At 45.7% G+C, this 27,110-nt stretch overlaps 1 protein-coding gene across 3 annotated transcripts; it reads right to left on the reverse strand.

Moving 5' to 3' along the window:
* Positions 1–779: 779 nt before the first annotated feature.
* tjp3 (tight junction protein 3) lies at positions 780–25,195 on the reverse strand. Of its 3 annotated transcripts, none has more exons than XM_061034835.1 (30): positions 25,022–25,195; positions 17,643–17,699; positions 16,600–16,724; positions 16,404–16,506; positions 16,027–16,312; positions 15,349–15,452; positions 14,939–15,128; positions 14,781–14,850; positions 13,839–13,936; positions 13,557–13,647; positions 12,214–12,399; positions 12,037–12,140; positions 11,183–11,267; positions 10,438–10,520; positions 9,978–10,074; positions 8,878–8,966; positions 8,054–8,126; positions 7,844–7,917; positions 7,240–7,303; positions 6,976–7,132; positions 6,658–6,766; positions 5,242–5,461; positions 4,949–5,154; positions 4,765–4,860; positions 3,961–4,040; positions 3,654–3,864; positions 3,449–3,549; positions 1,992–2,537; positions 1,286–1,344; positions 780–1,190 (listed from the first exon to the last, which is right to left on the reverse strand). In XM_061034835.1, exons 2-30 carry the CDS (start codon positions 17,688–17,690, stop codon positions 1,070–1,072), a joined length of 3,876 nt encoding a protein of 1,291 aa, XP_060890818.1. In that variant the 5' UTR covers positions 17,691–17,699; positions 25,022–25,195; the 3' UTR covers positions 780–1,069. The 3 variants fall into 3 exon arrangements, with proteins under 3 accessions (XP_060890818.1, XP_060890816.1, XP_060890817.1); XM_061034833.1 differs by lacking the exon at positions 25,022–25,195 and adding an exon at positions 20,979–21,257; XM_061034834.1 differs by lacking the exon at positions 25,022–25,195 and adding an exon at positions 17,805–18,772.
* Between the last annotated feature and the right edge of the window lie 1,915 nt (positions 25,196–27,110).

Raw genomic sequence — 27,110 nt, forward strand, 5'->3', positions numbered from 1 at the left:
GAGTCACTTTGACAGATGACTGAGAGCTGGAGCTGAGGCGGGTTTTAAACCTCCTGATTGAACCCTGACCTTACGGTTCTGGTTTCTCTTCCAGTTTAGATGCGAGCGACTCTACAAACTGAGCCCCAGCCGCCCCAAAATGATCCTGCTGCTTCTGGAAGAATGTTATTACCTTCCATAACCTGCTTTAAGATTACATGTCCAACTATCTATCCATCCATTATCTACACCGCTTTACCCGTTCAGGGTCACATGGGCCTGGAGCTGATCCCAGCTGTCATCGGACGAGAGGCGGGGTTACACCATGGACTGTTCACCAGCCAATCACAGGGCTGACATATAGAAACAGACAACCAGACACACTCACATTCACACCTACAGACAATTTAGAGTCAGCAGTTAATCTAACGAGCATGTCTTTGGACTGTGGGAGGAAGATGGAGTACCAGGAGAGAACCCACACATGAAGAGAACATGTAGACTCCACACAGAGAGACTCCTGAAGGACAGGGAATCAAACCAGGAACCTCCTCACAGAGAGACTCCCGACAGACGGGGATTCAAACCAGGAACCTCCACACAGAGAGGGAACAGAGCTAACCTCTGCACCAGCGTACAGCCCAGCTGGTGTTCAGGAGAGGAACAAGTCATATTTTGGTGATCAGTTGAGGGGTGCATTTAATTCTTTGTATGTAAATTTAAAAGCAGTTTATCATTTGATGAAACAAACTCGAGTTTTAAATCATGAAAAGTGTTTAATGTTAAAAAATAAGTCAAAGGCGTATCCACATGTTTATTCTTGTTCCTGCATATTTCCTCTTAAAATGACTTTCTAATAAACCTGTTTTTGTGTCGTAGCGTTAACAAAGATCAGATCTTAATAAAAACTAGAAAAGGTTATCAGGCACTTTGATCGGAGCGTTCGTTTTAAACACTTTCTCTGTTAAAGATGTGCAACAACAATCTTTCTGACTCCAGACAATCCGTTTGTACAAAAAGAGTTTCTTTGAGGAGTGAAATGCTTCTCATGTCCTTTGTGTTTCACTCCACTCCAGCTTTGATCTGAACTCTAAAGCTCTGTAGCGGGGCCCCATTCGACGTCCTCCGCCTCGTCCTCGTCCTCCTCCGAGCTGTCGCTGCCTTGGATCTGTAAGCGTCTGAACTGGACCGCCTGGTGATGGTGTGCCAGCCTGTAGGACAGTGAAACAGAAAAGCTCTTAGCTCTCGGCCTGCTTTGAGTCAAGACGTCCCAAAAAAAGCCAAAGACAACAAAAAGTATACTCACACAATAAACTGTGGACCCTTCCTCTCTTCAGCTTTAGCCTGAGGCTCTGCAGAGCGAGCCTGCAACAGACGACAAGACGGATCAGAGACCAGAACCTGTTAGATTCTGTTTCTCAGGGTTCTCATCAAGTTATTCCATTCCAGTATGTGGAATGACCTTCAGAGGATAGCTAAGTTGCCCTCTCTTGTTTCATACAGCGGTTTTAAAGATCTAGTGTCCAAACTACCTCAGGAAGGAAATTGAAACTGTTTCACAATGTGAATTCATTTAAATGGACATGGTTTACATGTGTGAATATGTGTTTCAGTGTCTAGATGCTATTATTGTTAACTGTTAATATGTTTATATTTGTGCTGTTTCTATTTTTGTATTGCTGCAGGGCACCCCTGGAAAAGAGACCTCTCTGTCTCAGTGGGTCCTCCCTGCTAAAATAAAGGATACAAAAAATAAATAAATTAAGTTTCACTAACTAGTTATAATCAGGGGCGGAACCAGACTTTCTTTAACTGGGGGGCTGAGCCAGGCCACCCACTTCTGAAGGGATGTAATGTCATTAATTATCTCCTTTATTCCTCCTCTTCAACATGTCAACCTTACCTCCTGTGTTTCCTCATTATGGCGGGGGTCAGGGCTCAGATATATATTTGTGTGTACGTTAAGCTCTTTGTGTCTGACTGATAGATTGATGATAGAAAGTTTCATTCACCTCTTGTAGTCTCTCCTCGATGGCAGACAGGCTGGCGAGTTGCGGGCTCTCCGGCTGAACCTCGGCAGGATAGGAAGGCTGGTTCACAGAGTACCGGGTGGTGGGGTCGGGGGCTATAAAATCAGGGGGTCCGTCTGATGGAGTGCTGGGTTGAATCACATCGAGCGCGCTGAAATCTGAGTCTGTGAAACTGCGAATAGTTGGTTCTTCTTCCTCCTCGGCAGAGCTGGGGTTCTCTGGGCGGAGTGACCGGGGCTCAGGTACGTGCAGCAGCGGGGGGATCTCTCTGAGGGAGTAGGTGTCCGCCTGGGGCTCGGGGTCCCCGTAGAAAGGCTCAGACGAGCGAGCCAGAGCGGTTCCGGCTGGTCTGGAGTCTCTGGAGGCATTCTGTCCGGGGTAGGCCTCCTCCAGGTCCTCGTTGTCGGTGTAGGCCTCTCCATCGGTGAATGCCTCTCCATCAGTGTCCTCCAGGTCACTGGCTGCACTCAGGTAGTCTGACTGGGTTTGATCGAAAGCATCCAAGTCCTGCTCCCCACCACTCTCCAGCTGGACAGGAAGAGAGAACATGTTTCATCACTGCTCTGCTGCAGCCGCACAGATACAGAGGGGGGTGCTAACCCTTTTTTTTTTTTTTTTAAGATTTATTTTTGGGCTTTTTGTGCCTTTAATGGAGAGATAGGACAGGATGGATAGAGTTGGAAATCAGGGAGAGAGAGAGAGAGTGGGGAATGACATGCAGGAAAGGAGCCACATGTTGGATTCGAACCTGGGCCGCCCGCTTGGAGGACTACAGCCTCCATAAATGGGGCACGTGCACTAACCACTGCACCACCAGCGCCCCAACTCTTTTAAACATCTGATATATCAAAAGATAAATCTGCATCAAACATCCATTCTGGTTTTGAAAGTTTCCTCTAAGTTAACAGATTCTTTATATCATAAAGGGACTCGACCCTGTTGAAGGTAAAGTCTGAATGTGTAACTCTCACAAAATGTCATATTCTCTGTAGAATACGAAGAATAGCAGAAAACTGATATTCTGAGTCTGAGCGTCGTGAATGTTTGCCTGGAAGAAAAATGCTGCGAAAAAGTCTATGAAGGCCTTTTTTTTCTGTTTTCTGTTTCTTTGATCTATCACGCTTTGAGGTCCAAACTGCACAATGTTTCTTTAAATAAATCTTATTGATAAATCTCCCAAATTTGGGTCGCAATTTTTCATGACGGAGTAGTCGGTGGGTCCTGAGGCTCGACCAGTTGAGAACTATTGGTATAAAGGGCTCTGAGTTTAGTCTTGTTGTTGTTTTTACATCACTTTTTTCCTCAGAAGACCCCCCCCCCCTCCTCTCATCTGACAGTATCCTGCTGTGAGGTGCATGTGTGAACAATAAAATCATGTTCAGTGTGCAGATGTGAGAACGGATTTAGTCTCAACAGAAGGTGTGTGTGTGTCTTCATACCTTGACTTCAGACACCCAGACGGGTTTGGACTGCTGGTGGCGGATCTTATCTTTCAGGCTCTCGTACCAGGCACTGGAGCCGGGCTGCAGGTCAATCCGTGCTGGAGCGGAGGGAGGAACAGGACAGTTTCAGACAAAAGGAAGCTAAACACTGACTCACTAAAGTCTCTGTTATTTCCTCTGACGGGGGGCGGACTGTGCGTACCTGAGAAGAGGTTGCTGTAGTGTTTCTTCAGCTTCATGGCCTGTGAGTAAAGGCGTCTGGAGCTCTTGTTGGAGTCGGGGCTGTACCTCTGCCTCATGGCTTTGACATCCTTGCGGCTGTGAGGGTCCAAGAACAGCACCATTGGGTGATACTGGATGTAGTTCAGCCTCTCCACTGCTGTGGGCGTGATGTCTAGCAGAGGGTGCTTGTCCTGTTCAAAGGAGAGAAGCAAACGAGGATCACAACCACGTTGATGAATAAAGCTGTTTCATTTTCATCTTCTTCTAATAACAGAAAACTCTCTCACTTTCTCAGCTATCCTCCTCACAGTGTCCAGTTTGATCACCGTGGAGCCGCTGTCTCCACTCCCACTGCGAGGAACCATATCTGCAAAAAGACGACAATGTTTCATGAGAGCAGCAGGTAGAGAAGAGTGTTGTACTTGTGGTGACTATTTTTAAAACAAACCCTGTATTGTCCAAAGCAGTCACCACTGAGATGTGAGCTGTGGAACTATTTCCAGACGTGTGCTCCTGGCGTTGCAACAAACAAATGTCTGATACTCTTTTCCAATAGAGTCTTCAATCTGTTTATTATAGTTCATGATCGGGGTTCAATAATGCACATTCATGTCTCATTCTGTCCAATACATCATAAAGCATAAACTGTTACATTCAAGTCAACCCGACACAGTCAAAAAAGTATATGCTTCCAAACACACACCTGAATCCAATTACCTGGAGTCCTGGCTTTATGCACAGCACATGTCAAGGCTCCACCCAGTGTTCAGTGTTGGAATTACACTCAAAATACAATTTCACAGTGTTGTGTTAGGTTTCTTACAAGGATCAAATAAAAACAAGCATTTTGGCTCCTACAGTACTAAAATGATAGATACATTTTTTTATGTTTTACTTCTGACCCCAAATAAGAAACAGTCAAAAAGAGGGGCGCCTAGTGGTTAGTGTGCCCACCCCATGTATGGAGGCTGTGGTCCTCCAGGAGGGGCGGCCCGGGTTTGGATCCGACCTGGGGCTCCTTCCCAGGAAGTCATCCCCCCCCCCCTCCTCTCTCTCCCACAGTCTGACTCTATCCACAAAGAGAAACTCACCTGCTGCTTCATATTCATTGGGCATCTCTCTGGCCAGCTTCTCCATGGCGATGTCATTGAGAGGACCCATGATGACGATGGGCCGTTTGAAGTTAGCTGAAGACAGAAACCATCGAGGGATATTTAACTTTGCTCAACATGAGTTGGGACACACTTCTTTATGATTTGAGTGTGAAGACCAAACCTTCTCTGAGAAGGACTCTCTCGTAGGCGGGGAATTTGCCCTGGATGGTGAGCTGCAGCAGGTCGTCACGAGAGCGACGGTTGTTCTTGTCGTTCTTTTTGTTCCCTCTGAGCCCGCGTAGTTTCCAGAACTCGGCCCTCGGCCCCGACACTTGCCTCTCGCCGCTCACCCGCTGCGACTGCTCTATGCTGGCGAAGGTCTCCGCTCTGCCGAAGATCATGAATGATACAGGGAGTGAATGTTAGCTTTGATTTAAACAGGAAATCTACACGTGTTTCCCCCCTGCTCCTCACCTGGGCTGGTTTGGAATGGTGCCTTTATCCATCTCGTGCAGGTCGTGTCCCATGCGGACTGCCTGCCAGTTGCCCAGCTTCCCGCGGTGCATGGTGTCCACCACCCTGAACACCTGCCCTCGGGTGAAGCTCAGACCAATGGGGGTATCCGCCTCGTGGTCAAAATGGGCGCGGATGTAGAAGTTGTCACCCAGGTTGGACTTCAAAATCTTCTTATAAACTGAAAAGTGAAGACGGATGTGTTCAGCTCTCCTCATCCACCCTCTTTAGACTTCATCCATTCATACACTGATGGTAGAGGCTGCTGAGTAAAGAGTCCATCAGTATTAACTCATCCATTCATACACATTCACACACTGATGGTAGAGGCTGCTGAGTAAAGAGTCCATCAGTATTAACTCATCCATTCATACACATTCACACACTGATGGTAGAGGCTGCTGTGTAAAGAGTCCATCAGTATTAACTCATCCATTCATACACATTCACACACTGATGGTAGAGGCTGCTGAGTAAAGAGTCCATCAGTATTAACTCATCCATTCATACACATTCACACACTGATGGTAGAGGCTGCTGAGTAAAGAGTCCATCAGTATTAACTCATCCATTCATACACATTCACACACTGATGGTACAGGCTGCTGTGTAAAGAGTCCATCAGTATTAACTCATCCATTCATACACATTCACACACTGATGGTAGAGGCTGCTGAGTAAAGAGACCATCAGTATTAACTCATCCATTCATACACATTCACACACTGATGGTAGAGGCTGCTGTGTAAAGACTCCATCAGTATTAACTCATCCATTCATACACATTCACACACTGATGGTAGAGGCTGCTGTGTAAAGAGTCCATCAGTATTAACTCATCCATTCATACACATTCACACACTGATGGTAGAGGCTGCTGAGTAAAGAGTCCATCAGTATTAACTCATCCATTCATACACATTCACACACTGATGGTAGAGGCTGCTGTGTAAAGAGTCCATCAGTATTAACTCATCCATTCATACACATTCACACACTGATGGTAGAGGCTGCTGAGTAAAGAGACCATCAGTATTAACTCATCCATTCATACACATTCACACACTGATGGTAGAGGCTGCTGAGTAAAGAGTCCATCAGTATTAACTCATTCATTCATACACATTCACACACTGATGGTAGAAGCTGCTGAGTAAAGAGTCCATCAGTATTAACTCATCCATTCATACACATTCACACACTGATGGTAGAGGCTGCTGTGTAAAGAGTCCTTGGGGTTAAGTGTCTTGCCCAAGGACACATCGGACATGTGGCTGCAGAGACTACCGACTCTACCACCTGAGCCACAGCCACCTCGGGGCTGAGGTAAGTGAAGAGAGCTACTGTCATCATGAGAGCTTTAACGGTGAAACTCACTGTCCATCTTGTGCTGAGTGCAGATTTCAACCTGCTCCCCTTTCTTGATGTTCAGGAGGAAGTTGGCCGCCTCTTCTCTCGTGAAATGACCAAAATCCACTTTATTTACCTGAAAAAAAAAAGATCTAACTTTACTGCAAGCAGGTTAAAAGACAGGAGACGTTCACATATCATTTATAAAACAGGCCGGCAGTAGCTCTCAGTCTGCAGGGTCTTGGGATACGCTGACATCTGTACTGAAGCAGTAAAAGGAGTCTCTGGAGGATTGGACCTCCTTAACTTGACTGTGCAGTCTACAGAGGAGCCCTGTGGTCTCACCTGCATGATCTGGTCTCCCTCTTTCATTCCCTCCTCATAGGCAGGGCTGTTTGGCTGAACTCCACCGACGAATATTCCCACATCGTTTCCCCCCACGAGCCGCAGCCCCACGCTGCCCTCCTTCACAAACGACACAGTGTGAAGGTCCGAGCTGTAGCTAAGAACGAGATGTGTACAATGAAGTGAGCAGTGCATTCATTCCAGGAGATTTAAATGAAGCAGATCAAAGATGAACATGCATGAATTTAAATGATCGGGACTCACCCAGGGTTAGGAGACGGGTATGAGTCTGGAGGCAGGGAGTAGATGGGCTCTTCAGCAGGCTTGGCTGGAAGAGAAATTTAAAAAAGTGAGACTCCCTGATGGTGCTACTTCGCCACCAATCAGATTTGGTCTCATAAAATGTGAACATGATTCACTAGAGGTCTAAGTTCTGACTTAAGAAAGTGACTTTTGTCATGTGCAAACCTGTAACCAGCATGAGTTTTATATTTTTGCTTGACAGAAAATGTGTTTTAAAGGACCAGTCAGTGAGATGTGTAGAGAGTGAAATGATAAAGGTATCTTACTATATGATCAGACATTAAGGAAACATGCTATGTTGAAGAGCTGGCTTCTCTGACAACAATGCAGCAGCCAGTATGTCCTCCTTCTAACTTTAGATTCTGCTCCTGAATGCTCTGGATTTGTTTGGACCAGAGAAGGTAGAAAGCTCTCTACAATGTTTAGAATTTGGACTGCAGTACTCATTTTAAACACTAGGTGCTAGAGGTATACTGCTCCTTTAAAGTCTATAAAAATAATTGAACCATCATCTGTCTGTAATGTTCTCTTGTCAGTTTTTTGAGTTTTGAGTTTTGAGCCTTACAGTAGGCTGGCGGGTTGCTCTTCCCTGAAATCCCGGACTTCAGGGTGCCATTTCCATTTGTAGCGGGAGGAACTCTGCAAAAAGACATTTATGTTATCAAACAGTACACAGCTCATGATAGTGTCCTAAATATGGTTTAAATAGGAAACACTTTAATGCATTAACAAAAAACACTGTATTGATTCAAGTGGAGTGATTTATCAGCCATACCTGTGATGGCTGCCGCCCCGCTCAGAGCTCCCCGACCTCCTGAGATGTGAAAGTTTGTCCGACTCCGAGGAATCTAAAAATCAGGAAACAGACGTCTGAGATTGTGGTCAGGACTGACTTTAGATGTCAACAGTGAGTGAGTGAGGAAGGGAGTGAGTGAGTGAGTGAATGAGCGAGGAAGTGAGTGAGTGAGAAAGTGAGTGAGTGAGTGAGTGAATGAGCGAGGAAGTGAGTGAGTGAGTGAGTGAGCGAGTGAGTGAGGAAGGTAATGAGGAAGGGAGTGAGTGAGGGAGGAAGGGAGTGAGTGAGTGAGTGAGTAAATGAGCGAGGAGGTGAGTGAGTGAGCGAGCGAGCGAGTGAGTGACTGAGTGAGTGAGTGACTGAGTGAGTGAGGAGTGAACAAGTGACTGACTGACTGACTAAGTGAGCGAGGAAGTGAGTGAGCGAGTGACTGAGTGAGTGAGTGAGGAGTAAGCGAGTGGCTGACTGACTAAGTGAGCGAGTGACTGACTGAGTGAGCGAGTGACTGATTGAGTGAGCGAGTGACTGAGAGGGTGACTGAGTGAGTGAGTGACTGACTAAGTGAGCGAGCTAGTGAGTGAGTGAGTGACTCAGTGAGCGAGCTAGTGAGTGAGTGAGCGAGCGAGTGACTGACTGACTGACTAAGTGAGCGAGCTAGTGAGTGAGTGAGTGAGCGAGTGAGGGACTGACTGACTAAGTGAGCGAGCTAGTGAGTGAGTGAGTGAGCGAGTGAGTGACTGACTGACTAAGTGAGCGAGCTAGTTAGTGAGTGAGTGAGCGAGTGAGTGAGGGACTGAACAAACCATCAGGAGGAGGTCTGCTGGGTGACGGGATTCGGCGAGGAGGTTCCTGCTTCAGAGTGATTGGCGTTGGTTTGATGTCTGGCAGGATTCTGAGAGAGGCAGAAGGAAAGTTTCATTTTTATTTTAAGACGCCATGTTTAAATATCCTGAGTAATTTCAAGGCATTTTTATTTTTTTGCAACTAATGTCAGTGTGTAGCTCCGCCCCATGGACGACCTCAGAGGAGCTGACCTCTGCTGGACGTCCTCCATAGTTGCCCTTTCTTTATGCGTTCTTCTTCTTTGTTGAATTTATTGGCGGGCTACACTGCAATGATTTCACTACTTTCCTTACTAAGTAAGGGGACGGCTGGCTGTGGGAACGCACACAAGATCAGGGTTTACTGTACCAAACCAAACCGAACCGAACCGAACCGAGCCAAACCATGGGGGCTTTACTGAGGTTACTATGAAAGTCAGGGTTGGTAATTTTCTAAAACTAGCATGATTTATGAAGTAGCATTCCCTCAGTGCTACGTCTGCACCCCCTCCCCTCTGTGCTCCCTCTAAAGCCACGCCCCTCACTTACATGCACAAGCGCCGTCCCTCCTGAAGAGGACCTCAGCTCATCTCTTACATTGTGTAGAAACTACGTCGTCTCATGTTTCATTCAGCGGTAAGTAAAGTCACAGTATAAACTCCGTCATCAATGAGGCGCGAGTGTGGGCTAGAGCACGCAAGAGGTAGAGAACAAGCAGGGAGACAGGGAGGCGTGTGATTGGTTCATCAGATTGGTAACTCGTGGCAGACATTGGTCAAAGCTTTTACAGACTTACAACTGATACAGACGATGGATTTTCTTTGTTCCTTTTTCAGAGAACCTGAGTTATAAAGACAATTTAAACCAAAATCTTAAAAAGTGGATCTGGAGGAAATGACCAACCCTGCCTTAAATAGACTCCTGGTTTAAAGTGACCCATGTTAGAGGAGGGAACATTCAGTCCTCCACACCGGGGGTCTGGTTAGTCCCACAGGCCTCTTAGCGCTCTGTGACGAAACTTCTTTAATATACAGCGATGTGTTTGGTGACAGCTGATTGAAAGAGCTGACGGCGTTTCTTACCTGACCCGTGTTTTAGCCTTGTTGGAGTCTGCGCTGTCAGTAGAACCCCTCCGAGGAACCGATGAGTAACTTGCCTCGGATTCAGATTCTGAACGAGCTGCGAGGATTAAAAAAAAAAAACACACAGAAGATGAGATCATCAGAGTGGAAAGTTCTCTAGTTCTGAGAAAAATCATGAACGCATCACGAGATCACTCCAGCAAATATTTATCCGGTATACCCGCTTAAAAAACACGTCAGAGGTCAGAGGTCAGAGGTCGTTCTTTAATACAGACAGTCTGGAATGAGACACATTATATCAGAACAACCTCAGTGATAAACACCGCTCCCCCCCCCCCCCCCCCCAAGTGCAACTGAAACTGAAATCTTTGTCATGTGACGATCCTTAAACTGGTGTTTTATTTGTATATGTTCTAAAATTTCTGTGAAGCACGTTGGGCCTCCTGTGACCTTTACCTACCTTTCTGTGGTGGGTCACTGGCTGGGATGCTGCGGCTGCTCCACCGCGGCAGCTCCTCCTGCAGGGAAACCTCCGGCAGGACCCTGCAAGAGACCAGAAGAGAGGGAGGCGGGAGTGAGGGAGGAGGAAGACAACAAATCTCAGTTACGTTTGGAGAGCGGGGACACGTGGCTAAAATGACCATTAATGTTGAATATTCACCTTTGTGTCTCTGAGGGAAGCTCGCTCTCTCTCTCTCTCTCTCTCTCTCTGTGATGCTTAACTGAGGCTCTCTTTGTAACTGATCAACAGTCAGTGTTTTTAGTTATCTAAGTCATGTCGGCGTCTGATTTTAAAGCTCGACTACAGATGTCTGATTGGAAAGGTGTCTCTTTAATGAAACGTGTCCTCTGATTAATCAGCCACATACAGGAGAGGGACATGTTCAGTGAAAGTCACTTTTATTTCATCGGTTCACCACAAACACAACAATCACACGGTACACAGGGTGGAAAACATAAATCAGGCAAAAACCAAAACTACAAAAACGAGACTCACAAAAAAAAAAAAAAATCATTAAAAATCATCAGAAAAACTCAATAAAGATTCAGAGGTCAATAAAAACATGCCAACAGCTCATACTGAAAAAGGGAGGGAGGCGTGCACAGTCTGCTCAGTGTCCCAGTCCGTGACCCCTCGCTGGGTTTCAGGGGAGAGGGGGGGTTGGGGGGGAGGTGGGGGAGGATGGGCGGAGCTTCATCTGTACCTGTATCTGCTGAGGGAGTCGTGACTGTACGTGGTGCTCTGCCTCTGAGGAGGCGCCAAGCTGACCTCCGGCTCTGAATCAGAGTCTAAACACAAAGAGAACAGCACTCATTAAAAACCCAGCAGCAGCATGAGAGTGGTCACTTCTCTGTTTGATGAGGAAGTGTTCAAATAAAAACAGAAAACACAGACGGAGACTTCAGGAGGATTAAACCCTCCAGTGGGTTTGAATGTCTACACGTTGAAGGATTATTGTAAAACTTCTGTAAGTAGCTCATGCTTTTATTTACTTCAGTCTATGAAATGACCTTTAGTAAAGACAGGCGTCAACACGAGACGGGCCTTTTATTATTTTCATAAATAACTTGTGCACAGCAGAGACTGTAAAATAGTGAATGTACACCAGGAAGAACAGAGCTCATCAGTTACGGCGGCTCTGGTTCCTGAAGTAAATATCTCTGTTCTGTCTTTCTTGGACAAATGTCTAAGTTTATCTTTGTTTTTTTGTCTTGCTGCTTTTACTCCTGATTTTTAGAGTGTCACCAGGCGAGTAAAGGGGACTGCTGGAGCTTAAATTGGGATGAGCTTTTATTCAAAGTGTTATGGTAATCTTAGAAACACTGCTAAAAGTACAGATAACTAAACATTTTGGCTCAAAATTCCTAAAAAAAAAAAATATTCTTTCATGTTTGCTTCTGGGCTGAATTTATGGGTTCACTTGAAGCCAACATTCAAACATGAAGTAAATATTGTCTCCGAGGTGTTGGACGATCAGGTCTGCTCCATCCCAAAAACAGTGTGAGTGTTTGGTGGTCATGTGATGGTGTATGTCAGGCAGCGAGTACGAGTACTGACCCGGGGCTGGGATTCTCACAGGAGAGTTGACCCTCCTATATGGCTCGTTGCGGACATCGATGGAGGAGGCTCCCAGCACTGCAGGGGGCAGCTCAGAGAGCGCGCTGCGGAGACAAGATAAAGTTAGAATCATCTAAACTGTCAAAGTGTTAGAGGCGGAGTGAGAGTCGTCCTTACTTGTATCGGCTGTCAGGGCGCGGGCTCTGTCTGCGTGGTGGAGGGGAGGCGCTGCGGTCAGAGTCTGAGTCCGACACCGGCTTGCGAGGCCTCGAGGCGGAGGAAGAAGAGGGACGGGAGCCCGTCCACTTTTGGACTATAGGAGAGGAGCGAGGGTTGGGGACGGCGGACATGCCAGACAGACTTCTGGAGAAAGAACAAGAAGAAGAATTGAAAAACACACCGTCTTTACACTTCCACATTTACGCTGTGAGAATTCACTCAAGCGGTCTGGACATTCTGGGCTTTCTACTTCCTGTAGGACTACATGTCGACTTTCTGTAGGACTACATGTCGACTTCCTGTAGGACTACATGTCGACTTCCTGTAGGACTACATGTCGACTTCCTGTAGGACTACATGTCGACTTTCTGTAGACCAACATGTCAACTTTCTGTAGGACTACATGTCGACTTCCTGTAGGACTACATGTCGACTTTCTGTAGGACTACATGTCGACTTCCTGTAGGACTACATGTCGACTTTCTGTAGACCAACATGTCGACTTTCTGTAGACCAACATGTCGACTTTCTGTAGGACTACATGTCGACTTCCTGTAGGACTACATGTCGACTTTCTGTAGACCAACATGTCGACTTTCTGTAGGACTACATGTCGACTTCCTGTAGGACTACATGTCGACTTCCTATAGGACTACATGTCGACTTCCTGTAGACCAACATGTCGACTTCCTGTAGGACTACATGTCGACTTTCTGTAGGCCTACATGTCGACTTCCTGTAGGACTACATGTCGACTTCCTGTAGGACTACATGTCGACCAACATGTCGACTTCCTGTAGGACTACATGTCGACTTCCTGTAGACCAACATGTCGACTTCCTGTAGGACTACATGTCGACTTTCTGTAGGCCTACATGTCGACTTCCTGTAGGACTACATGTCGACTTCCTGTAGGATTACATGTCGACTTCCTGTAGGATTACATGTTGACTTCTTGTAGGATTACTTGTCAACTTCCTGTAGACCAACATGTCGACTTTCTGTAGACCAACATGTCGACTTCCTGTAGGACTACATGTCGACTTCCTGTAGGACTACATGTCGACTTTCTGTAGGACTACATGTCGACTTTCTGTAGACCAACATGTAGACTTCCTGTAGGACTACATGTCGACTTCCTGTAGGACTACATGTCGACTTTCTGTAGGACTACATGTCGACTTCTTGTACAATAAATCTGGGCTGATAGACGTCTATAAGTTTGGATTCTTTGTTAAATATCTCTTTATTTTGGATGTTTAAAACTTGACGTGGACGTCCTGTACGTGGTTAGTACTGACTTGTATTTGTTGGAGTGATCTCTCATGTCCGGACTCGTTCTCCTGACAGGAGGAGGAGAGGCACTGCGGTCCGACTCAGACTCTGATGGAGCTGCAGAAGCAACAAGAAGCACGTTTTATTTTCACCTTCATCTTTAGCTTTTCAATCTCGCTACTCATTCACGCCGATACTGAAACATCCAATCTTTGCTCAGTGTTTGTTTTCCTTCTGAAAGGCTGCGTACTAACACTTTCAAGCTGCTTCCATCATGTCTATGAGAACACACAGTGGACAGGACTCACCTCTGCGGGAGGCATAGCTTCTAGCAGGAGGACGAGGTAAGGTGGAGCGCACTGGTGACGCATCCCGCGACTTGGCCGGTGGAGGTTCAGCTCTCGTTCTGGATTTAAAAAAAGAAAAAGATGAAAGAGCGTTTCAGCACCTTTAATCTTCAAACTTCAGTTTTTTAGATGAGATAATCGCTTCAGGATAAACGTCTTTCCTTAAGAAGTCACAGGTGAATGTTGATACAACATTAATTTTAAAAATATCCATTCATCATCTTCCTCTTATCTGAGGTCGGGTTGTGATGGCAGCAGGTTTAGAAAGTCGCCCCAGACCTCCCTCTCCCCAGCAACGTTTCCCAGCTCCTCCTACAAACTTGGATATATATAATCCCTCCAGGGAACTCTGGGTCTACCCCGGGTCTCCTCCCAGTTGGGCGTGCCCAGAAAACCTCCAAAGGGAGGCGTCCAGGAGGATCCTGATCAGATACCTGAACCACCTCAGCTGGATCCTTTGGATGTGAAGGAGCAGCGGTTCTACTCCGAGCTCCCCCTGAATATCTGACCTCCTCCCCCTCTCTCTAAGGCTGAGCCCCTCCCCCTCTCTCTAAGCCCAGACCCCCTCCAGAGGAAACTCATTTCAGCCGCTTGTATCCGCGATCTCATCTTTAGGTCACTACTCAAAGCTCATGACCCCAGGTGAGGGTCAGATCTTTAAAGCCCCACAGACAACATCCAAAGATATCATTTTGAGTTCAACTTGATCTAAAGTCTTTCTCGGTGAGACAATGATCGGAGGACTCGGGGTTATAAGAAGAAACTGTCATGTCAGTCGTGAAGCAGGTTTTGACCTTTGGCGGCAGACTTGAATCTCCACCTGAGTAAATAAACCAGACTACAAAAACAACAGCTACCCCGAGTCTCTGTTTCTAAAAGTCCTGCAGGTGTAGGTGTGTTTACCTGCGCGTCCGTTTTTCTCTGGTGGGATGGCGGGACACTCTGTGAGAGGGGACGTCGATGTCTGAAATATCTGGAAACAGAAACAACATCAGTTAAAAAAACTTCCATTCATGTTTCCTCACATTTGTCTCGTCTCTCCCTCTCCTCCCTCTCCTCACCCTCTAGTTCAGAGCTGCTGTCCCGGCGGCGGTCCTCCTCACTGTTGGGGGCGCTGTCCACCACCTCAGGGATGCTGACCAGGAACTTGCGGTCGTCCCTGAGGACTGTCATGGTCAGCTTGCCCCTGCTCTTCTCCACCAGGTGCTTGGTCTCCAGCAGGGACAGATTCTCTGTTGTCATGCCGTTGATCTGATCGTCGGTGATAAAAGAAAAGACTTATTATAAACTGCTGGTTTAAACAGAGGATCACATTCTACAGGATTTGAACCAATGAAACCTTTATTGGCCCTAGGGGCACAGAGAGCATAAAAAACAACAACACAATACAAACAAACATTTACAGGACAGCACATGAGAACACACCAAAGCATCACATGATTCACTTCTGATAAGGACTTGTCTTTTTCACCTTCAGGATGAGGTCTCCCTCCTGCAGCGTTCCTTCCTTTGCAGCCAGGCCTGTGTCTGTCATGTGCTTGATGAAGATCTGACTGCCAAGCTTCAATCCGTATTCTTCAGGAAGAAAGAAAACAACAAATCAGAAATCAGTTCTCAATCCAGTATGTCCTCCTTCTAACTTTAGATTCTGCTCCTGAATGCTCTGGATTTGTTTGGACCAGAGAAGGTAGGCGCTTTTAAGGCGACTCCCACACGGCCGTTTTGGACGCCCCTCTGTTTGTCAGATATGAGAGCAGTTATCAGGTCAACAGGTGTTGCAGCGATGGAAGCGGGCAAGAGAAGTGGTTCAGATAGAAGTGATTGTACCCGATCTAAAAAGCCTCTGCATGTTTCTAATAAGCTCCACGAGCAGAAACGTGCTCAAACTAGGATCAATATTGGAGATGCTTTTGAAAAATGGAGAGAGGTTAGAACACAGAAAGGTTTACAGACCCATGCAGAGCTGGATAAACACTGAAGCTTCAGAGTCCACCACATGGTGACCTGTGTGAGCATCCACTCTAGAGAGGAGGGGGGGAGACAGCTCTCTACAATGTTTAGAATTTAGACTGCAGTACCCATTTTAAACACTAGAGGGAGTTGCTCCTTTAAAGGTTAGGTTTCCTTTCTTTACTCCCTGAAGTCTTACCGTCTGTGATTTTCTTTTTCAGGAGCGTTGTTCTGATTGGTTTGTCGGGAACGTCCTGGTACGGCAGCCTCTTGTACCCCGATGACATCAGCGGTAGGGTTCCATAACCATTACGGTTTGGGGAGGCACTGCCGGCACGGTAGCGGCCGGCTTCTCTGTTGTCGCTGCCGTCAGAGTAGCGTCGCGTTCGTCTAGGGGGGTCCTGGTCCAGCAGGTTGGAATGGGAGGCGGCTCTAGACGGTCTGGAGGTTGCTGGGATCTGGATCTTGCGGGGGCGTTTCACCGTCTGGAGAAAGTCAGGAGGTGAAGGTGAGAGATTTAGAAACAGAAGAGACGCATCAAAGGTCATCTTCGGTTGGTGCTTCCTCCATACTCACGATGTTTGCCGTCTTGCCACATGACTTCAGGGTCTGAATGGTGAAGTTAGAGTGGACGCTCTCCATCGACACGCCGTTCACCATCACGATCTGGTCTTTGTGGCTGTAAGAGCACAGGGTTAGAGAAAGTTAATGAACAGATCACTGTGTGCTCATGGTGTCTGAAGACTCATCAGAGGGATGTTAGTCGACTCACAACAGGCGTCCGATGGCCGGTCCGTTTGGAAGCACATCCGACACCACCACCGTTGTATCGCCGTTGTCCGGGTGAGGCTTGTCCTTCCCCCCCGATATGGCAAAGCCAAACCCCACTTTTGAGTCCTGCCATTATGAGGAAGAAAGACTTTTTTAGAAGAGATGCCAGACACTAAGATTTTTTTTTTCATAGCTCCTACATTGCATCTTTTGTACATTTTTTATTTTTTATATTTTTAAATTCTATTTTATATATTGTAATATCTTCTTATACTGTATTATTTAAGTTGTTGCTAGTTCTGCTTTATTTCCTTTTAATTCTTTAGCACCAATACACCAAGTCAAATTCCTTATATGTGTAAATGTACTTGGCAATAAACCCTGATTCTAATTCTGATTCTGATTCTGATTCTGACAGGGAGTAACATGAATGAAAGAGCAGGCGGGGGGGAGGTGGGTAGAGAGAGAGTGTGGGAGGTAGAGGGGAGAGAAAGAGAGCACATTCCAGCTGGGTCCAGCGTGACGCGGGATAGTGGAGAGGCAGACGGTGCTGCGGGGTGCAGCAGGGTGTGTCTGTCGCTTGTGAATTCCTGCTGCATTCTGAGCTGTGAAACTGATAGTCCACCTCAACCCCCCCCCACCACAAGACCTTTACGATCCACAAACCTCTGAGACACATCAAGGACTCCACCTTAACGTCATTACACCCTGAAGCTACTGAGCTGTAAAGTTTCCTGTGAGTATCAATGCGAGCGCACGCACACGCGCGAACACACACACACACACACACACACACACACACACACACACACACACACACACACACACACACACACACACACACACACACACACACACACACACACACACACACACACACACACACACACACACACACACACACACACACACACACACACACACACACACACACACACACACACACACACACACACACACACACAGACACACACAGACACACACACACAGACACACACACACAGACACACACACACACACACACACAAAGTATCAGCTACTCACTTTGCTGAGTGTGATCGTATGTTGCTCCCATATCGTCAGCTCCTCCATGCCTGGTCTCTGGAAGGAAAAAAAAAAAACAAAAAAAGGTTGAGATGTAATGTAAAAGGATAATGAGACTCTTTAAACGATAAGTCCTGATTGTGAATAAACTCGGGTGATTACAGCGAGGACAGTTGAGCGCCTCAGCCAAGAGGAGAGAGTGTGTGTGTGCACGACTCAGCCTGATCTCGGCGTGCTCTCACCTGCCTAAATCCTGCCTGACCGGTCTGGAGGAGGGGCTACGTTCTTTAGTCCTTGAGGTGTTGACAACGCGTTTAGTTCAGTGAGTGTTTACAGAGAAAGACGTTGTAAACAGACGAGTGAGGATACTATTTCATTATTTATCAATCACACTGTTACCTGATGAACCATTCAGCTCAGCCTGATTTAATAAAAGACTGGATCAAAACATCCCAGATCATCATAAAATGAACCAATCATTGCAGGGCCACAAGATGAACACTTCCTCTTAAAGTGATCCCGACACATTGACTGTGCTCTACACGGCGTGCCTCTCTGTAAACACGCCGCCTCCCGGCCCTGCAGGCGGCTGAAACTGTAGATCTTTTGTAGACACTCTGACGGGTTCTTGTTTGTTTGCTCTGTTTGAAAAGGTGTCAACATTTTGAAAAGCATCGGGGAGAGTCTGTGAGGATGTTTGAGTCATGTCGGTGAGAGAGGATACCGACTCTCCGTCCTCTTGAGGTCATTTCAACTTTCATTTCACACCTTGGTGTTACATCAGCAGGTGACAAAGGGCCATAACTGTCAAGTTAAAAGTCCTCTTTAACCCTTTGTCTCCATCTGAAGCAAATATCTAAAAACCAAACATGTAACGCAACAAACCCCAGAGGTGGATTAGCCGCCTCTCATATTTTACATTTTTCACCAAACAAAGCAGACACTCTTCACGTTCTGTGTTTAAAAGAGTCTCACAGGTAAACTCCTGCACACCGTCTAAACTCAAAAACAAACAGTTGTTCAGTACGAGATCTTCATCAGGCAAACACAAGTTGTTAAAACGGGCGGGGCACCTCAAACAGGAAGTGATAAAAGTCAACATTACGTCGACTCTGAATCAACAAAACAAATTAACATCAGCTGCTTCCTGACACCAAAACAACAAGCCAAAGCCTGAAGAGGTGATTTCAGACATTTGTAGTTCAGGGTTAGAGCCCGACCGAGAAATCAGCCAGCCGATATATCGGCCGATATCAGCATATCCAGTGACTATCTGTGTCGGCTCATTTTAAAGCAGATATGCCCAGATATTACTCGATTTATTCACAAGTCAAACATTTCATTAGAGTTTCATTGTATGACACTAGCAGTTCTCTGTCACCAGCAGAGGGTGCTATATGGATTACAACAAACATCATCACTCTGCAGTGTCGAGCAGTGATGCTCCTACATGCTCAGTTATTTTCCAGCTGAGTGACCATCTTGTCTTCTTTATAAATTTTTAAGTGTTTGATATCTGCATCTGAGGGATCAACAAAATAAATGTGTTTATCTAAATATCTATCTCTGCGGATTGAAGACAGATATCGGTCGATGTATATTGATATCACATTTTTTCTCTCCCTATTATCAGCCCCAGAAAGCTCGTATCGGTCGAGCCCTAATTCATTCACACGTCGCCATCGATGAAACAGGAGCAACTCGGGGTTCTTGCCAAAGGACACATCAGACATGTGTCTACAGGAGCTGGGGATCGAACCCCCGACCGACTCTACCACTGGACCACAGCCCGCCCCTATTTACTGTCCTCCCTCTCTCCTTGTTTGGTTTCACCTTTTCCACAATCAAATAAAAACAAGAAGAGAAAACGTTGTCAGAATGCTGAGACCTCACAGACCTCGGTGTCATCTCGGGCCGTAGTTCAGGTAGTACACTAAAGGTCCCAAAAGGTTAATTATGACCCGAACACTAAATCAGAAACATGACCAACGTGTGGAATCACAGAGGCCAACGTATTAACAGACACAAAAAGAACCTGTGACTAGATTATAAAACAGGAACCTGACGATCAGAGTGCAAACTTCATTTGAATAAATCATCATTTGGAGCGTTTGAATCCAGCTCGCCTCCCGCCCCTTTAAGGAGTTTATCTCTGTCTAACTTGTCTGCTCAAAATATTTGTTTTTTACTTTCTGGGACTTCAGCGGCTCCGTACATGCGGGTCACATGAGAACAAGGAAGTGACACGTCTCTGTTGTGAATGTGAAGCACAGAAACCTTTTACAACTTTCAGGAACTCATGGAGCTCAAACAGCAGCCGGGAGTCTGCCGTGCTGTCACACCAACACAATAATCCACCCACACTCATCACAGAATCATCACCTTCACCCTGCAGGTGGACTCAACATGGCCGTGATCAGGGGGGTACAGTGTGTGACCTGTGAACAGTGGGCTGTGTACTCGGCTTAATCATCAACCTGAAGCTGGTTAAAAACACAGAAACCGACCTGACGGCTCAAACACGAGCTGCTGCAGATGTTATCACTGCATGCCAAGCGTATCTTTGAATCGAGGCTGACATCGAGTTCCTGGAGGGGCAGAGAGCCTGAACTGATGGTGGAAGTTTATGAAAGAGCCGACGTGCACAGAGCATCACAAGCACGGAAACAAGAAACAAAGATATCTGCTGATAAATCAGATTGTTTTACTCTCCAACATCCATGTTGGTGTCAGCCCCAAAAGTCCCATATCAGTCGGGCCTAATTAACACATCAGACATGTTGCTGCAGGAGCTGATGATCGAATCCCCGACGGACCCTACCACTGAGCCACAGCCCGCCCCCTCTCTCTGTTTAGTATGTCTTAAACTTCAGTTTTATTCAGAATAAAAGAAAAACAGAAAGAGAGAAACATTGGTCAGAGTCATGAAGCTAATCAGACCTCCACGTTTACACGCCGTCAAATATTAACCCTGGATTTAGGTCACGATGATAACGAGGAAATGACACCAATAAAAAGCTCCTGTTCATCTTCTTATATCCACAGAAGTTAAACAGAATCCTTTCAGACTTGTTTTCAGTCTATGGAGAATCTCCTGAACGTTTCATCGTTTTTCAACGCAGCGAGCGAATCAGCTGAAACCTGAATGTTTATAATGTTTAAATGGAGAAAGGTAGAGACAGCTGATGATCTGTCATCTGATCTGTTCACTCTTCTAACTGTGCTTACTTTCCTTCATGTCATGTAAAGGAACATCAGTAATCATTCATGTCTTTATATCTTTAAGTCTTATTCTCTCAGTCTATCACTGCTCTCCATTCCTCTCGCTCCACTTACCACCGGCTCTTTGAACCTTACTTCCATTTTCCCACCGGGACCTGGGAGCAGAACAAAAGCACCTGCGGCCTCCTGCGCTCCGAGAACAACCTGAGCTCAGACGTCCAGACGGTAACAACAAAAGCTAAAAAATAAATAAAGAATCACTAATCCACAGCGATGATTGTCGTCGTCGTGCGGCACAAACATGAGCCTCTAGCTCGGATGACTTGTAATCTGAGAGGCCGCGGAGTTTCCCTCTCGGCAGGGGGAGAAGAAAGAAAACATCCAGAGAGACCTCACCTGAAGGACTCCTCCCCCACTCAGCCTTTGCCCACTCTCTAGTGCCCTTCAATAAACTAGATTGAAGGCGGAGCCTGTCGCAGAGCTGGTCTACATCCAGTCTGAGGTGATCCACATCAGTCTGTTCAGGATGTACAAAGCATGCATTTAGAGATCACTTCATGAGCCTTTGAAGCAATCCTACAAAGTCTGGATATGAAGAGTACCTGCAGCTCGCAGTCTGAAAGCCAAAACTAAAATAATCTGAATAACAGTGTTTAACGTAAAACTACAAACATGGGGGAGCCGGCAGCATAGTGGTTAGTGCGCACATCCCATGTATGGAGGCTGTAGTCCTCAAAGCGGGGGACCCGGGTTCAAATCCGACCTGTGACTCCATTCCTGTATGATCTCTCTCTCTCTCTCTCTCTCTCTCTCTACTGTGCCAAAATAAACCTTTAAAAGAAAAACTACAAAACAAGCCGCTCCCTTCTGAAGGCCCAGCTGCCAGGTGTTGCTGCACATTTGAAGGCAGCTCTCATTCAGAAGCTCCTGTGCATTTTATTTTGAAATATTCTGTGCATCAAACACGAGGAGAAAAAGCAGCACGCCACAAGAAACAAAGATGAACATCAACATCTGTCCAGGAGAGACAGAATGATGCTCGGAGGTCTGCACGCTGCTTTACACAGAAAGATCAAATATGGCATTATTTCATCTTTTGCACACGCTGAAATATTTACTGTTTCAGAGTCTTTCTCACCTCTGCTGTGAACGAGAGGTGAGTTTAAAATAATAAAAGGCTCGTCTCGTGTTGACGCCTGTCCTGAATGAAGGCCGGGTCATTTCATCTAAAAATAGAGCGGCCTTTATTTCTCCAAACGTGCAGCTACTGGGAGCTTAGACGTTTTACAGCATGGAGAATAGAATAAAGTATTTAAATATGACATATTTCATTTCATTAAATGATAAATCTCTCTTATCATACTTAATTAATACTGAACCATGAAGGGCCTAAAGGTCGCTGTGACCAGAGAGTAACGGCGAGCAGAAAGACTTACAGGCACCAGCAGCAGCGGGGGAGGAAGAGGCTCCGGGGGCACAGAGCCAAAGTGCTTCAGAAGTTTCATCCGCTGTGTCAGATTCATGATGAAAACACGCCGGTCGTCTCGTCTTTAAAAAACTCACTTCACTTTTTCCCACCACTGATTCACGCACACACACACAGAGCGAGCGCTCCGATGGTTCAGAGCAGGGCGTCACGTGACCTCGGCGTCTGCATTACTGATGTAGAAAGAACTTATTAAACTCTAGAAAAGAATCTCTCCGTTACTCCTTCATCCCACAGGTTCATGAAGGCAAACCAGTCCACTTCTCCCACTGTCACTGGTCTGTGTGTGTCCTGTTCCCAGGCTATGCTGGCTGGGTTTCAGTCGGCTGGCTGCTATGGTAACCTCAAAGGAATGAGAGCGTCGGGCCGTTAATAATTGACAGGCTGTTTGCTCCGCTGGAAGTTTCCTGGGTTCCTCGTCGGGTGCTGCGGTGCTTCTGGAGCATGTACTGGGAATGTGTCTGCACACAGAACTCCCATTGTGTCTCCTCCTCATGGTTAGCATCTTATTTGTTTAGGTTTGACTGCAGGTCACTGGGACTTGAGGCAGGAGTAGTACTGAAGCAGGTGATAAACCAGGTGACACACACCTAGACACTATACGAGCGACAGGCTCAGCCAGGTGTAACAGTCAGCTTCTGGTCGGCCAGAGAAGATGAATTATTAAAGAGTCTGAAGAGAGCAGAGGACGTCAAGTGAACCACTATACTGGGAAATATATCAAGTTTTTAATATCGATATATTTTCAAAACAAGATATAAGGTAAGACAGTATCTATATAGTTTATGTTACATTAAAATAACGTTACAGAGGTGCCAGGTCACCTTTTTCTCATCTCACTGATGATGACTGACTGTCTGTCCCTCTTAACCCTGCTCCTCCTCTCTCTCTCTTTTATTGTATTTAAGGAACATTACATTACTTTTTAAATTCACAAACAGGTACTTTATTTTTCCATGTGTTTTCACTGTTAATAAAATACATATCGATCGAGTATCGCCATTCAGCTAATCAATATCAAGCTATGAGTTTTGGTCCATATCGCCCAGCCCTACTATACTGTTACCAACACAAACACAGGTGTGTCCCTCCAGGTGAGCAGTGCCTCGTTGGTGTGTCATAACTAAGTTCAGCACCAGGTGACCTCTGAGGCTCTCATGTTTCTCATGCAAATGAGCGACTGCAGAGCAGGTGAGTGGAGAGCAAGAGTCAGAGCGGCACTATGAAAACAAACAGCGGTCTACTTTTACAGGGACGCATACCGGAAATTCTTCACATTGTAAATGAACTACTCCAAGAGTAATGACAGCAGTGAGCTCAGAGTGGACCGCAACACACCGTGGTTAGTGGTTAACTGGGACGTCCCTGATGAAGGAGTGGTTTGAAAGACAAACACTTCAGAGGTTTACACAGTGGATGTACCGACACAGGTCAGGGCTCTGTAGCCTCACCGCGCAGTAGAATTATAACCACTGACATGTACAGTCAACAGTGTTTGAGCACAGGAAAAAAAGTCACTTCACAACTTCCTGGACTCTCACCTCCCCATAAAACACAAACAAACCAAACAGAGTCGTTCACAATTCACAATCAATGAAGACACATCCTGAAGCCCTTTGTGGATCAAAACCACAGAGTCACATCTGTTCCTGCAGGGGGCGCTGGAGTCCCATCGATGGCGGTCTCCATGCTGGAAATGCTGTCTCAGTCTAACTTTCAGTCAACCTAACTACAGGCTGAGAGCTGGAGCTGAGGCGGGTTTTAAACCTCCTGACAAACCGTTACACCACGCCCACCTGTCAATCAGGTCAGCTACACGCCTTATTGTGAATAACTCTTATCCTTCATCAAATCAAAACTGATGAGTCATCAAAACATTCACCCCCCCATACAGTGTGTGTCGATCGAGACATGAGATAATCACACCTATTTGGTTTTTTAAAAATGTTTTTTATGTTATGTTAATCTTTTTAGAATGGGTGTGTATGTGACTTCCTGTGCTTCTGCAGTCAGCCTGTAGTGGACACTCCAGGAACTGCAGGATGTTGAATTCAAACAGAAAGTAAAGTCCAATGGTACAGGATGAGCCTCCTGTATCAGGTAGATATGTTGATTAGAGGTGAGGGAAGACGCAGCTGTTCGGGAATGCACAGTCGAAACTATTGTGAAACTTTCTGGCGGGCAGGTAGAAACCTGCATGTGTGGCAGAACCAGTAAGGTGAACACACACACACACACGCGCACACACACACACACACACACACACACACACACACACACACACACACACACACACACACACACACACACACACACACACACACACACACACACACACACACACACACACACACACACACACACACACACACACACACACACACACACACACACACACACACACAACCTGCCGACATAAGGCCCATAAATCATTTTCCACAGCCGAATTATAACCACATAAAAAAATTAATTTCAGCTTTGAGGCTTTTACTTTGGAAATCTGGTGGCGAGCTAACGGCTCTGTTTCTTTATGAGTACTCCTCCATATTAAAACTAAATGATGAACCTCGACTTCCCCTCTGTTATTACCGACACTGTGGACGGACAGCCTCACCTGAGAGCCTCACCTGAGCTCCACACGACAGATTCTGACAGTAAAAATAAAGCTTACCTGTGAACGTCCTCTCTGTGGGCGGAAGTTATAAATGTCCCTGAAGATTCTCCCAGAGTTTAAAGATTCACACGATGGGTCTTCTTCAAAGCTTCTCTGGTTTGTGCTGACTCTTCCAGAGGTTTGAAACTTTCTCTCAAATCTTCCTGAAAACAGATGAAGAGGCTTCAGGGGCGTCGACGTACAGGTGAGTATCACGACGTCATCACGTGAGGGAGCGTAAGTGGCAGGACAGGAAGTTAGTGCTGATAGAAAATGAAGAAAAGCCGCCCCCTAGTGTTGGCTGAGGCATATATCCTTTATTTTCGATTAAATTAATTTGAATTAAACGAAATACGACACGTGACGTGAGTTTAATTACGTCACAGTCTGAATTAGACTTTATTATTTATTTTAAATGTTTACTTTGAAATCTCAGTGGCAGCAATCTCATTTTTTTTAGAATTCTTGAGACTGATGTGAAACCAATAAACTTGATTTTCCAGTTTCTTGTCTTAGACTGTAGCTTCTGTGATTGTTGGCTGCCAGGTGAATGTAAATAAAAGTAGAGCTGGGCAACCTTTGAACTTTGACCTCTGGAGAGATGTGCAGCTTTTTTTTTACAAAATAAGGCAGAACATTTCTCAAAGACTTGTGGAGGAGGTCAGCTGATCTGAGTTAGTGACCAGTGATAGCTTCCTGATTTCAGTTCCATTTTAATTGTACTTTTCTGGATTTTTATGAATCTATTTAGAGATAGGAAGTGGATCTTGTCAGAAATCAGGGAAGGAGACATAATATGTAAATATTATCAATATAAATATAATAAATATGTTAAAGGACATTAAGACGTCCTGCACTGTGAATATAAAGTCCATGTTTGGTTTATTGTTGCTGTCATTGTAAAGCTTTTGAAAAATGTTCTATAAATAAAGTAAATAAATATGAATCTATATAAATATGTAAGAAAATACATGTAGAGTTTTCTAGTTAATCCTCATCCATCTAAACTCAGCCCCCAAAATGTCTCTGTTACATCATCTTCAATCTTTAGATTCAGACTAGATCATGTTTCATGTGTTGATGTTTTTAAATCGATTTCATTTGTTCATTCTACAATGTTTTTTTGTGCCTACTTTTCAGTTTGTGTGGTCACTGCTGTGACGGCGTCATTTCCTGCAAAGGGTTAATAAAGTATCCATCATCATCATGTGTGGCTCAGCGGTAGAGTCGTCGTCTCTCAACCAGATGGATCTCCAGCTGCTGCTGCCACACGTCAGAGTGTGTCCTCGGGTAAGACACTTAACCCCAAGTCCCTACAGACTGAGCTACTGCTGCCCCAATGTTTATGAATGGATGAGTTAATACTGATGGACTCTTTACTCAGCAGCCTCTACCATCACTGTGTGAATGTGTATGAATGGATGAGTTAATACTGATGGACTCTTTACACAGCAGCCTCTACCATCACTGTGTGAATGTGTATGAATGGATGAGTTAATACTGATGGACTCTTTACTCAGCAGCCTCTACCATCAGTGTGTGAATGTGTATGAATGGATGAGTTAATACTGATGGACTCTTTACTCAGCAGCCTCTACCATCAGTGTGTGAATGTGTATGAATGGATGAGTTAATACTGATGGACTCTTTACTCAGCAGCCTCTACCATCAGTGTGTGAATGTGTATGAATGGATGAGTTAATACTGATGGACTCTTTACTCAGCGGCCTCTACCATCAGTGTGTGAATGTGTATGAATGGATGAGTTAATACTGATGGGCTCTTTACTCAGCGGCCTCTACCATCAGTGTGTGAATGTGTATGAATGGATGAGTTAATACTGATGGGCTCTTTACTCAGCGGCCTCTACCATCAGTGTGTGAATGTGTATGAATGGATGAGTTAATACTGATGGACTCTTTACTCAGCAGCCTCTACCGTCAGCGTGTGAATGTGTATGAATGGATGAGTTAATACTGATGGACTCTTTACACAGCAGCCTCTACCATCAGCGTGTGAATGTGTATGAATGGATGAGTTAATACTGATGGACCCTTTACTCAGCAGCCTCTACCATCACTGTGTGAATGTGTATGAATGGATGAGT

Source organism: Labrus mixtus, chromosome 3 (genome assembly GCF_963584025.1).
Source record: "Labrus mixtus chromosome 3, fLabMix1.1, whole genome shotgun sequence".
NCBI classification, from domain to species: domain Eukaryota; kingdom Metazoa; phylum Chordata; class Actinopteri; order Labriformes; family Labridae; genus Labrus; species Labrus mixtus.

What these genes read in the sequence shown, in the direction of transcription:
- tjp3 (XM_061034833.1), bottom strand. Translation starts at nt 21,005, where the DNA reads ATGGAAGTAAGGTTCAAAGAGCCGGTG. An exon ending in AGGGAGACCTCATCCTGAAG is followed by an intron (nt 15,129 to 15,348) that starts GTGAAAAAGACA and finishes ACCGACGATCAG; the next exon opens with ATCAACGGCATGACAACAGA. An exon ending in TGTGAGAATCCCAGCCCCGG is followed by an intron (nt 11,268 to 12,036) that starts GTCAGTACTCGT and finishes CTTTGTGTTTAG; the next exon opens with ACTCTGATTCAGAGCCGGAG.